Source organism: Castor canadensis, chromosome 2 (genome assembly GCF_047511655.1).
Source record: "Castor canadensis chromosome 2, mCasCan1.hap1v2, whole genome shotgun sequence".
Lineage (NCBI taxonomy): Eukaryota > Metazoa > Chordata > Mammalia > Rodentia > Castoridae > Castor > Castor canadensis.
The window spans coordinates 190,614,870-190,628,633 of NC_133387.1; the positions used below are offsets into that span (position 1 = coordinate 190,614,870).

A 13,764-nucleotide genomic window follows, 5' to 3' on the forward strand; every position below is an offset into this window, starting at 1 on the left:
TTTGTAATTTTTGTGATTTTAGAAAGATGAATATACAATATATTAAGTATATATGTCATATTATAAACTTTTATCAGGTGTGGGCATCACCTTGGAGATACTAATATTTTAAGAGGAATGTGTGAAACGGGGTAAATTAATTCACCACAAGTTACAGTCTCACATTACTTCCTGTCAGATTTTTGTTCCAAATTAACCAAAACCTCGGTCTTCAAAGCTTTTACAATGTCAAAATTATGGATTGAGGACCGTGAACCTATATTTATAGTAGCTATAAAACCATAATGATCCAGGGGAAGATATCTAACAAATGATTATTAGGATTTTTATGGGGAAAATTATAAGCAGTCTCTTTCAAAAAAGACACTAAAAAGAAGCCCTGAGTCAGTGCACAGAAATAGTCATGAGTAGGAAGAGTCAATACTGAAACGATGTCATTCTCACCCCAAGAGACTGTTGAGTTTAGTGTAGTTCCAGTTCTAAATCTTAGCTGGGTTTTTGAGAAGTCTTTTTGTTTTTATTTTTGTGGTCCTGGGGTTTGAACCTGGGGCCTTGTGCTTGCTAGGCAGATGCTCTGCCACTTGAGATGCTCTGCCAGCCCTGAGGAGTCCTCAGTTTTATGTGGAGTCAGGATAAAAGTAAAGAGCCAAGCACAGCCAAAATCGTTCTGAGGAATGAGGGAGACTTGTCCTACGTGATTTTAAGACTTACTTGAAGACGCAGTAATTGAGACAGTGTGCTTTCGCAGAGCAGTTACACTGTCCAGTGAAACAAATTCGGATTCATACCTCTGCAGACACTGGCTTTGTGACACAGCAGTTTTTAGGGAGTAAATTAATTAATTACATTATGATTTTAAAGTCTTCATATTATTCATATGGAGATTAAAAAATGAAATTGGATCTCTTCATTGTAAGTAAAAGTCATTAAAGACAAATGATGAAAAACAAATCTTTAAGATCTATTATAGGAAATATAATGTGACTTTTGAGTAGGGAAGGATTTCTTAAATATGACAGAAATTTGAGTGTATTTAAAATATTGATAAATTCAACATTAAAGTTAAAAACATCAGTTTATCTTGAAGAATGACACCATGAAGAAAATAGAGTGACTGACTAGACACAAAAGAGAGATTTTGTGTGTGTGTATATGAAACACATAACTGACCAAGAATTACTACCTAAAAGCAGAGCATGGTGGTACATATCTGCAGTCCCAGCCGGGCATGGTGGTACACAACTGTAATGCCAGCTCAGGAAGGTAAAGCAGTAAGTTCTAGGCCAGCCAGGGCTATAGTGGGGCCCTGTCTCAAAACAAACAGGCAACCCCAAATGAATCCAGAATATGTAAAGAACTCCTACCCAAGAGTAAGAAAGGGGGGAAAGAAGAAATAAAAACAATCCAATAGAAAAAGAAGACAAGTGAATGGACATTTCCAAGGTGAGAAGATTGAGTGATTAATAGAGCGTATTGGCGTTCTTTTGCTCTATAACAAATTGCCATGACTAACCATTCATTGTCTCTCGATTCTGTAGGTTAGAATCTGGGACTATGTGACTGGGTTTCTGCTCAGGGCCTGACAGGGCTGACATCAAGAGGCCTTCCAGCCATGTTCTTGAGTTGGGGACCATTTCCAACCTCATTACTGTTATTGTAATATCTGTCACCTTACAGAATGGTCCATTCTTCTGTTTGAAGGATGAAGTCTGCATTTTCTTGCTAACTGTTGACCTAGGGCCACTTTACCTCCTAGAGGCCTGTCACAGTTTCCTGCCAAAGGTTGCCTTCACTTCTGGAATGGAGAACCTCCTACTTGCCAAATTCCTCTCCTACTTTAAATCTCTCTTACTCTGCAGCCAGTCAGAGGAAAACTCTGCTTTGAAAGGCTCAATCTCAGTGAGCTTAGGCTCACCTAAATAATTAATATTCCTGTGGTAAGGTCAGCAGATTAGTAACCTTAAGTAATCTGCGTAATCCTTTTTTTTTTTTTTATCATATACTATGACAGAATTACTGGTGAAACACCAGAGGACAGAAATCAAGGGATCATTTTAGAATTCTGTATGCAACATATACAAAAATGTTCTCAAGCTCATCAGCAACCAAGGATCCATATTTTTAAGACCATATGTCATTTTATACTCACTAAATTGTCAAGATTAATAAATCTGATCATATTCACTGTTAGTGAAAATATAGGTTAACAGGGCCAGACACAGTGGCTTATACCTGTGATCCTAGCTACTTGGGAGGCAGAGATCAGGAGGACTGTGGTTTGAGGCCAGTGTAGGCAAAAAGTTGGCAAGACCTCCATCTCAATCAATAAGATGGGCATAGGTGCATGCCTGTCATCCCAGTTATGGGGGAGACCTAAAATAGAGCGGAGGCCCAGGTTAGCTGGCGCCTAGCAAAAATTGAGACACTGTTTGCAAAACAGCTAAAGGAGAAAGGGGCTGGGGGTGTGGCTTCAGTGGTAGAGTGCCCGCCTACTAAGGGCAAGGTTTAGAGTTCAAACCTCACTATGACAAAAAAAAAACAAAAAGTAGGGGACGAGAGAGAGGTCAGCAAGAATTCTTGTGCACTAATGATAGGAGTACTGTATAGCTATCCTTATCTCAACTAGCAAAAACCCTTGGTCCTTCCTATTATTGCTTATACTCTCTCATCAACAAAATTAGAGATAAGGGCAAAGTAGTTTCTGCCTAGTAGCAAGGGGGTAGAGGGGGAAAGGGGGGAGAAATGACTCAAACATTGTATGCACAAATGAATAAAATTTTTAAAAAATGGTGTTCTAAAAACATCAGAATTATATATTAATACCTTTTGAAAATAAAAATGCAGTTAAGTTTCAAAAAAAAAACCTAATGATAGGAGTATAAGCTGATCATGCTGTAAGACAATTTCACATTGCTTGCTTGGTTAAGTAAGAGGTACATATGTACTAAGAGACGTACAAGAATGTTTATAGTAATGTAAACAACCTAATGACTGTCCCTTTTGGTTTTATTATTACAGATCAATGTGCGAGTAACTACAATGGATGCAGAGCTGGAATTTGCCATTCAGCCCAATACAACTGGCAAACAACTTTTTGACCAGGTATCACTTGACACATGAACCATCCCATACCTCCATTGACCATCAAAGAATGTAGCACTTGGAAGTTTTCACAGTACCTGTTCAGATATTATGAATAACTGTAGGGATATTCTTTATTTTTTCTCATTCCTACATTTGTGGGATAGGACCTTTTTTTAAAATTTAAATTTATTTTTAAAAACTCATAAATGAAAACAAAAATTGTGTATAATGTGATATCTCAATTTATGTATAATGTTTAAATCAGGTTAGACATTTGTCATGTCTTTATGGTGGAACCATTCAAAATCCTAGCTTTTTGATAGGTACAGTACGATATTGATGTGTATAATAACCTTGCTGTGCAATAGCACAGCAGGACTTCCTTCTTTTATCTAACTACAACTGACTGTTCTCTTCACCATCCTTTTCTCCTTGTGATTCTCTCCAGCTTCTGGTAAATCCCCACTCTAATCTCAACTTCTGTGAAGTTAACATTTTAGGTTCTAAAAATGAGTGAGATTATGCAGTACTTGTTTTTCTGTGTTTGGTTTATTGCACTTAATGCAATGTCTTTCAGTTCTATCCCTGTTGTCATAGAATAGAACTTTTAAAAAATTATCAGCAGGGAAGTAACCCAGGCTCAAAAAGTCAGTGGTTGGATGTTTTCCCTCTTTTGTGGAAGCTAGACCTGTAAGTCCATATGTATATACATATATAATATATACATATATATATATGAATGCTATATACACACACAAACCCACATATATATAGTGAGAGAGAAGACAATTGTTTTAGTCTGTCTGAGGGGACTACAGGAGGCAGGAGACGGAAAGAAAATGTTAGAGAATGAAAAAATATTCCAGTAACCCACCTATATATGAATATCATATACTGTACTGTAAGCTGGTGAATATTAGGGGATGGTGATAGAGAATGAGTAAGTAATGTTGGTGGGGGGGTTAATTTGATTAAAGCATAGTATATACAGGACTGAAGTACCAAGGAAGCGCCCCTCCCCCAACTATCAATATATACTTTAAAAACAAATGAAAGACAGGAGGGTAAAACAGGCCTTTTCCAGGAGCGGATACCAGTGGGAGGGGGTGGGCCCAAGGAAAAGGTGAATGAGAGTGAATATGGCAGATGTATTTTGTATTCATATTTGAAAATAGAAGAATGAAACCTGTTGAAATTGTTCTAAGAAGTGGGGGAGGAGGATAAAAAAGAAAGATGGAGAGGGCAAATCTAAGATACATTGTAAGCACATGTTAATACCACAATGTATCCCCCTGTATAACTACTATACTGCCAATACGTTTTTTAAAAATCCAGCAGGTATTTATTTATTTACCATCAGCTATGAAAACCATCGTAATGGTGACTGAAAGACATCCCACATAGTCCTGAGTGAAATGGGTAGAGATCTTTGACATGGGGCAGCAGTTGCCGAGGATAGGGAATTACATACACATGGTAAGGAGACAGCTGGTCGTGGCTTGGTGTCTTTGCTCTTGATGTGCTAGGCAGGGGGTTAGCATGTGGAGGTCAGGTATGTCATGCTAAGGAACTTAGACTATTGATCTTGGTTTTTTTGGTTTTTTTTACTAGGGCCTGAGCTTTTTATTAGAAAAAGGGAAAACAAAACAAACAGTGCTTAGAAACCATTTCCAGAGATTGATATAATTGTTTGGGTCTACTCTAAACTATTAACTATTCTAAAATGTAAGTTCCCCAGGTAATGCTGTATTGTAATGTTGGAAGTTGTCAAGTTTTACTGAGAAAAGGAAGAGATTGGTGCCTAGAAGGCAAATATGGTGACTCTTACTGGAGAAGAAGGTGACATATCTTACACGAGACTTAGAGGAGAATCACATTTACGTGATTACACAGGAGGCGGAGAGCAATAAATAGTCTGTGGTCAGATGAACTTGATTATTCTTTAGAAGGATGAGTTTCTAGTATTGAGAAGTGAATGACATTAGCTGTCTTATTTTCACTAAGTGTCATCCCATCACATACTGATTTAGAATATGATGAAATTTTTAAAGTCTTGAAAAGTTTTTCAATTTCCTAATTAGATAATTAGTGAAGTTTAAAGCCTTGAGAAGTCTTTTTGGAAGACAAAAGGCTTTTTTGTACGTGTATGCACAAGCACGTTTTTAAAGGAAAATCATAAGCAGTTATGCACACCATACCCTGTGAACTGCTGTCAACTTGTGTTGATTTTTCTCAGCTTTTTGTTTATAAATGTTGTCTTTTTGTATGTGTCTATGTGTTTTATTTGAATAAAAATGTGAATGGAGTTAGCATTTATTGTACTTCGTAGTAAAATTGGAATGTTATGAATAGTAAGCAAAGCATTTGTGATCACCAACAACTAATTAACAAGTGAACCTTTTTGGTATTAGATATTGAGAAGTAATTTTTTTCTTTTTTTGGTGGTCCTGGGTTTGAACTCAGGGTCTTGTGCTTGCTAGGCAGGTGCTCTACTACTTGAGCCATGCCCCCAGCCCTTTTTCTATTAGTTTTTCTTCAGATAGGGTCTTTATCTTTTCTTTTTTTGCCTGGGACCAGCCTGGACCTCAGTATTCCTTCGTCTCCGGTAAAGCTGGGATCATGGGTGGGTGCCATCACGTTCAGTTTGTTGAAATGGGATGTTCCTAACTTTTTGCCTGGGCTGACCTTAACCTGAGGTTCTCCCAATCTCTGCCTCTTAAGTAGCCAGGATTGGAGGCGTACACCACCGTGTTTGACCTGGGTTACTTTGATTTGAATACCAGAAGCCTCATTTATTACGGTGCAGTAATATGTAGTAGCTCAAAAGGACGGGCTCTGGAGTACCCTGCCTTTAGGACACTCAGCTGTAGCTGCTGACTTTGGACTCATTTTCCTCATTTATACAATTAGGATGACACTGCTACCCTGAATATTGTTTTTGAGAATTAGGTGAAACCCTTGTGAAGTGCATGGAACAGTGTATGGTAGTTCCATGTGTGCACGTTCCTGTTGTAATTGATGGTCTAGATTATTGAGTGTTGTTATCAGGCTTTTCTCACCATCACTTCAGTCACTGTTCTGTTTCTCAACTACTTCTCTTGAGCCCAGCTGCAAGAATCTAACAGGCTTTGCCTTGGGCGTAGTGTATATGAGGGCTAGTTGATAGCTAGGAGCAGACTTGGTCCTCTCAGATGAGAGTGCCTAGGTACATGGAGCAAATCCCCACTTTTTTTTACAGTGCTGGGGATTGAACTCAGGGCCTCAGTCTTGCTAGGCAGGTGCTCTGCCTCTTAAGCACCTTTAGTCCTTTAGCTTTTACTTTGTTTTTCAGATAGGGTGTCATGCTTTTGCACGTACTGTCTCCCAAGTAGCTGGGATTACAGGCATGAAACATCACTACCAGGTTGTTTTTGAGATAGGGTCTTGCTAGCTTTTTGCCCCAGCTGGCCTTGAACTGCAGTCCTCCTATCTCTGATTTAGCTAGGATTACAGACAAAGTTCCACTTTGGATTATGATTTTAGATGAAGGCCACTTGCTGTGTATTTGACTCTTCCTTCACTAGCGTTCTCCAGCTCTTCTTTGTGGAGTTAAAATACAGAGTATTCACGTACCAAGGAATATGCAGGATCTGTTAGGTGCAAGAAATATTAAACTGTTTGTTTACATTTTTCTGTCCCCTTCAAATCCTTTTTAAAATACATGCTTTATAGTTTATTAGCATAGTTATGTATACTGTAGTTTTGAGCCAGCATTTTTTATTTACAAAGGTAGATGATCGAAAGTTTCTGATTGCACCTCTAGAAGAATTAAGAAGAGAGCCACTGGGGAGCTCTGGCCTGTCAGGGAATTTCTAGCCGGGCTCTCTGGGTCCCTGTGGTAGTGTGTTGTGACAGTCTGAAGTTCCTTAAGGTCCTGTCCCTTTCCCCTCTACTCAACTAGCACTGATCTTCTCACAGAGTTTGTGCAGCTGCTAAGGCCCGTGCTTGGGCTCACTGCTGCTGCTCTGGGCTTCAATGCCTACTGAGGCTCTGCTGAAGTTAAGGTATTTGGGATCTTCTGATCACATTTAGTTTTTCATGGTTTGGCAGTGGTCAGCTTTTGTGTTGTTAGTATGTCTTATATTCCATAACCTCCAGAAATGTGCCTTGTTTTGATGAGAATGACATTTCTTAGCACAGCTAAATGGTTTTGTATTTTTTATATTCTTTGATGTGTATCATTTCAGTGAAGTTTTCCAAGTGAGGGAATGTAAACTGAAGGGTTCTATTTGCTGTTTGGAAACCAAAAGCCTGGAGTATTTTAGGATTATCTTAAAAAGCAAATCAAGCGTGTTTATCATTTAAGAACTGATATTAAATCTTTTTTTGTAATGCTTTTAAAATGTGGAATGAACTCTCACCTTCCCTGGGTCAGTTCCCTCATTTTATTTTAAACAGTTTTTTTGTTTTTGTTTTTGTTTTTTTTCAGACAAGTGCTTTTGTTATGTGTGGTATATCCTGGGTGTACCCTGGTTCTACCACTTAATTTGTTCCATGACTTCTAAATGCTTACCACAGGCCAATCATTTTATGAGAATACGTGGCTATTAAGATGAATAAAATAATAATCTCTGTCCTTAAGTGTTATACAGTGAAAGAGAGTACATAGGAACACTACTAATAATACTGTTAATGGTGATAGGATAAAATAAGTGTTTTAGTAACAGTATAAAGTATCATGGGGGCATCAGGAACAGGTGATTAACTTTATCTAGGTGACAGAAGAGCTTTATCCACAGAAGACCTGTTAGTTGAGCTGTGTCTTGAAGAATAAATTATTCGGTAGGTGATAAAAGTGGAGAAGAAACCTAGACAGAGGAAAAAAAGCAAAAGTAAAGATGCAAAAGGGTGAAATTTACAGCAGGCTCCATGTCTTGGTGAAGGTAGAAATTGAATATATCAGAGTCTTCTTATCACCCACATCATACTGTTTTCCCTAAATGTAGAGTGCTTTTGTGGTTAAATTTAAATAGCAATGTAGGATTATGACATCTGTACATTTATTCTTCAGACTTGTATTTGTTGAGGTTGTGGTGGAAGCTGAGGAAAAGAAGATAGAAAAAAACCAATCAAGTAAGAATATTGAAATGACACTACAAAATAAGTACAGAAAACCTGAATTTCAGTTTTCAGGAATGCTCCTTGAATACATTACATTTAGGAAAGATCTTTTCTGTGGCAAAGGAATACACCTATACCTATGTAGTTTTGTTTTTCTGACATAGAGTATCAAGTGACATCTAGTTACAATGGGAATGTTGAACTGAATTTATTTATTTTTTTATTTAGGTCGTGAAAACAGTTGGTTTGCGTGAGGTCTGGTTTTTTGGGCTGCAGTATGTTGACAGCAAAGGCTATTCTACTTGGCTTAAACTGAATAAAAAGGTAAAATGTGTATATAAAACTAAATTAATGTGTATAATAATGAATGTGCTGGAAGGACCCTGGGCCTCCTTGCTGTCCTCTCTCTGTCATTATTGGCATTGGATCTTTAAACTCATTTAGGCACCATCAACTTTTTATCTTAGAAAAGGACACACTCACTTTTCTTATTTGAAAACTTAGCATGCTAGAGAGATTAATTTAAAGCAGTACTGCATGTGATGTAATTAAGTATTTGAGCCTCGATTTAAACATTTGTAGGACAAGCTTCCCAGGAATGTGAAGAGAGGTTTTCAGTTTGGCTACTGAGTAGATCTGTGAGTGACAGGTGGCCTCTACAAGCCAGCAAAGGATCTTTTTCTCACATGTATTTGTTTACAGATTTAGAATCTTTACATAGATTTCATCTTTTTATTTGACTTCCAGTTTCTTTCAAAAAGAATTCAATGTGACTGATTTCAATTATTGTGAATACAAGGTTTTTGTTGATTATACTTGAAATTACCATTCTAGGTGACACAACAAGATGTTAAAAAAGAGAATCCTTTACAGTTCAAGTTCAGAGCTAAATTCTTTCCTGAAGATGTTTCTGAGGAATTAATTCAAGAAATAACCCAGAGACTTTTCTTCTTGCAAGTTAAAGAAGCCATCTTAAATGATGAGATATATTGCCCACCAGAAACTGCAGTTCTTCTGGCTTCCTATGCTGTCCAAGCCAAATGCGGAGATTATAATAGAGAGATTCACAAACCAGGCTACCTTGCTAATGACAGACTCCTGCCCCAGCGGTAAGTGAAGCGTGCCTTATGCTATATTCTCTGAAAATTATACTCCACAAGTTTGTAAATTTAATTAAGCTTTTTTTTTTGAGAGAGTTTACAGTTTCCAGCTGGATCAGAGAGTATACTTTTACAAATCATGAGCTAGCTGCTACAAAGATTTATGTGTCCTAGAATTGCCTCAAGTTGCTCTGCCACTTCTCTTTCCTTGTCTTTAGAATCGGCAATAAAAGGAGGCTCTGATGATTTGGGCTTGAGGGAAGGATATAAACTGTTGCTGCTTAGTAAAAATTCCAACCCAGACTGATAGGTTCTTAAATAAATGCTTTGGAGAGTAGTTTTTAGCTTTTAAATTAGGTTTTCAGATTCCTAGGCTAGTGTTCTATTCCAGTCTTACATGTAGTGCTGCTTTTCTAATAAAATCACTGATCTAGGCTTTCTACCTAGGTTCTACCCTTTTCTAGTTACATGATCTTAAGTGTATAACCTAAAATCTCTGAGCCTTAGTATCTAAATCTGTAAAGTGGGATACTAATTCTGCTCTGCCTAAGTTGGAGTCTGTAAATACAATTCATTTGCACTGTATGATTTACAGTTTGACTATAAATGTGATACAAGTGTTATTTGCTGGTATTTATGAAATTTAGAAAATACAAGGTCAAATATTTTAAATGTCAGTTAATTTTAATAGCAGACATATCAGTGATAGTAGAAAGAATGTTACATCTTTGTTTCAGAACTTGGAGGAAGGTTTTACTATTCTTGTATTGAAAACCTAGATGAGCCATCTTGTCCTCATAGGACATGTTAGGTTCTGAGGATGTGGATAATCAGCTCAGCCAGACTTCTTCTCTCTGAAAAAGAGCTAAATATAATTTTACCTGCTAGGTTTGTCTTGCATAGCTAGGTTGTTATTAATACTTTTTATCAAGATAAGGAAAAGAAAAATAAATTTGGGAGGAGGGTAGATTGAGCTGGTGATTACTGAGTAAACACGTAAACTACAACCCAGAGAGAGATCTAGTGTTCCTTTGCATTATGTGGCCCCAGATCCTTTGGAGACGTCTCAACTGTAGATAGCTTGGGGAATAATCAGTACATAGAGGGCGATTAACCCATGGGAGTGAAGAGACACTTGGAAATAGATACAAAATAAGAAAAAGATGTAGGACAGACCTCATTGGGCCTCAACTTGAAGTGCCGAGGAAGAGGCCCTTGGACGAAATACTGAAAAACAAGAGTGCTGTGTCACAGAAGGCAAGGTACAAAGTTGAGTATGAGGAGAAACTAGAGAATCTGTTGGAATTAGGAATTGGTATTGATTGTAATAAGAGCAGTTTCAGTAGAGTGTTTGGGGCTGAAGCAGATGGTAGTGGGTCGGGGATAGTGGATGTCAGATAATGGAAAATAAGGTTAGTGAATGTGCACAGTTCAAATAAGTTTGGTTCTTAAAAAGAAAAAAAAAAAAACAACTAGGGCCTGGGGTTTCTCAAGTTCTTTGAAAGGGGAAAATGGTTATTTTAATTCATTTATTCATTTTACACATTTTGGAATAATCTTGTGTGGTGGCACTGGGCATAGAATGGCAAGCTTTTGGATCTGTGAGGTTACGCCTCCAAGGCTAGTTGCATTTTTCTTGGTGAGCCCAGATGCCAGACAGCACGAGAGCATCTGAGGCAAACTGTGAAAGTGTAAGATATCTGACAAGGGAGAGACCACTCCTTTCTGCAAGAGCAAGAGCTTGAAAGAGGATGCATACGGGAAGGAGCAGTGTGTAGGACATAATGGCCAGACTTCATCAAGTAAGTTGTGCCTAGCTTGTCCACAGAAGATTGTATCTCTCAAATTCCTCAATACTGCCAAGACACCCCTGGATTTCATGCAGAGTTTTTGCATAGTAAAACAATAGTATTGTAATACCACAGCTTTTGCTACTAGTAAAGTGGATCTAAGGATTCACCAGGAAAGAAAAGTGGATAATTAATATATGACCCCCAGAGAATCAAAATTAGCATCTCTGTTGTGCAAGGCAGGTAAATTGTAAATGTGTTGACTTTGCTGATTTGGTGTTAAAATATTAATAGTAGTGCTGGACATCAGTGGCTCACGCCTGTAATCCTAGCTATGTAGGAGGCAGAGATCAGGAGGATCACAGTTTGAAGCCAGCCCAGGCAAATAGCTCACAAGACCCTATCTTGAAAAAACCCTTCACAAAAAAGGGCTGGTGGAGTGGCTCAAGGTTTAGGCCCTAAGTTCAAACCCCAGCACTGCCAAAAAAATAAATAAATAAAGTAGTAGAAAATAGCAATGTTTGTATTAGTTTATAGTTGAGGTTTGAGTCATGAACACTAGAAAGATACAAAATAAACTAAAATAGTATTTGAGGCTGGGCTTGGTGGCACATGCCTGTAACCTCAGCTATGGGAGGCAGAGGTAGGAGGATCAAGATCCAAGGTGGACCTCTGGCAAAAAGTGAGAGACCCTATCTAAAAATAAAATCTAAAAAGGTCTACAGGCGCTGATGTGGTTGAGTGCTTGTCTATCAAGTGCAAGGCCCTGAGTTCAAACCCTGGCAGTGCCAAAAAATAAATAAAATTAATAAAAAGTTATTTGAGGGATACTGGGTAGAAATAAGACTTTTCAGTGCATGTTTTTTTGAAAGTACTGCTTACATAAAAATGACAGCAAAAAGAAGTAGACATACAGAATAAAAGTAATTAATTCTCAAGTTTCTTTAATTTTTCTGTCAATAATGAGAAAGCTATTTTTGGTCCAATAATTTTATTCACTCAACATTCAAATTCTTATAAACTGTCCTCACAGTAGCTATTTTTAAATCATGTATTGCTTAAACTAATTTAAGCTATCTGGAAACTTTATTTTGAGGTCATTGTAGATTGAGATGTACTTGTAAAATAAATAAATAAATAAATAAGAGTGGTCCCATGTAGCCCCCTTCACCCTTGGCATTTTTTTTAAATTGAATTTGAAAAAAATGTAACATACATTTATTTAGCACAACCTTGTGAAATCCACAAAGCAAGCTGAGTGAGAAGCATTTTTCTATTTCTAGTCCATTTCGAGGACTATATTATGAACTGCTCCACTGTAATTAAACACTCCTTGCAATTGTTGGGTGCCATGTGTAACACTTTAATTTTCTCCTCTCAGTATAGGCAGGAATTCACCATTTTCTTTGAGTTCCTTAACGATATCCAATCCTCCAAAAAGCTCTCCTTTCACATACAGCTGAGGGTATGTTGGCCAGTTTGAGAATGCTTTCAGTCCCTGCCACACTTCTGAATACTATTCAGTATTTCCAGAATTTGTTTACTGAATTCACATTTTGCTTTCTGTTTGTCTCCTTTCATAAAGAGCATCACAGAAGCTTTATTTGTCAGCACTTTGAGCCTTTCCTCTAATTTGGGAGCTTTGGGGCAAATTGTTTTTAGTTCTTCAGACACTTTCAGCTCCTTAATTATATCAAGTCCTCCTACAAGCTCTCCAGAAACATAGAGCTAGGGTAGGTGGGCCAATTGGAATAGGTTTTGAGCCCCTGCACTCTTGGTATCTTGTATGACTAGTACAGTATGGCAGCTGAGATGCAACATCAACAGAATTCACCCACCTGGTTTTTTTCTGTCAGTTTTGCATGCACTAATTTGTGTGTGTGTGTGTATTTCGTTCTATGCAGCTTTGTCACACGTACTGATTTGTGTGACAGCCACTACAGTCAAGTTACCAAAGGGATTCTAGACTTCTAAAAGAATATTGGTTTTTGAATCATAAAGGCATTATAATAGACTTTTTTGCCTTTTCAGGGTTTTGGAACAGCACAAACTGACAAAAGAACAGTGGGAAGAAAGAATACAGAACTGGCATGAAGAGCACAGAGGGATGCTAAGGTACTTGGAGGACTTTTCTGTTTGCTTTTCTTCGTGTTAAAAGTATGTTCACTAAAATTTTTTTTAACATTATCAAATTAGATTATCCTCCCCAAATCATTTGATCTATGAGTAAACATGAAGCACTAAGTTTTCATCCAAGGTAATTTGGAAGTTTTAGTGTGATGTTTAGATACCTGGACTTAAACATGTTACATTTAGCTTTATTTCAACAGGGAAGACTCAATGCTGGAATACTTGAAGATTGCACAAGATCTAGAAATGTACGGCGTCAACTATTTTGAAATAAAAAATAAAAAGGGTACTGAGTTATGGCTAGGCGTTGATGCTTTGGGTCTGAATATTTATGAGCATGATGACAAGTAAGTAACTGAGCTCGTCACTGGTTATTCAGTGGTCTAAATGGCTTTTACATGTTGTTTGTTAAAGTTCCTTCTTGTCTTGACTACGATTACTGCTTTCTTTCACATTAGAAGATTAGTTAATGCTATGTAGACTTTTAGATGCTGTATTTCCGTTTTGTCACATGTTGTAGTTTGAGTTCTTCTTAGTTCACTTTTATTTGAAGTGTGCTG

At 37.5% G+C, this 13,764-nt stretch overlaps 1 protein-coding gene across 4 annotated transcripts in view; it reads left to right on the forward strand.

Annotated features, from left to right (window-relative positions):
• The window catches only part of Rdx (radixin), an 82,305-nt gene that overhangs the window by 26,911 nt on the left and 41,630 nt on the right, over positions 1-13,764 (forward strand). For all 4 annotated transcript variants that reach the window (XM_074066764.1, XM_074066763.1, XM_074066766.1 and 1 more), the window contains exons 3-7: positions 3,019-3,102; positions 8,413-8,508; positions 9,019-9,293; positions 13,106-13,189; positions 13,405-13,551. In XM_074066764.1, coding sequence (XP_073922865.1) covers positions 3,019-3,102; positions 8,413-8,508; positions 9,019-9,293; positions 13,106-13,189; positions 13,405-13,551 — 686 coding nt within the window. The remainder of the gene's footprint in view (positions 1-3,018; positions 3,103-8,412; positions 8,509-9,018; positions 9,294-13,105; positions 13,190-13,404; positions 13,552-13,764) is intronic.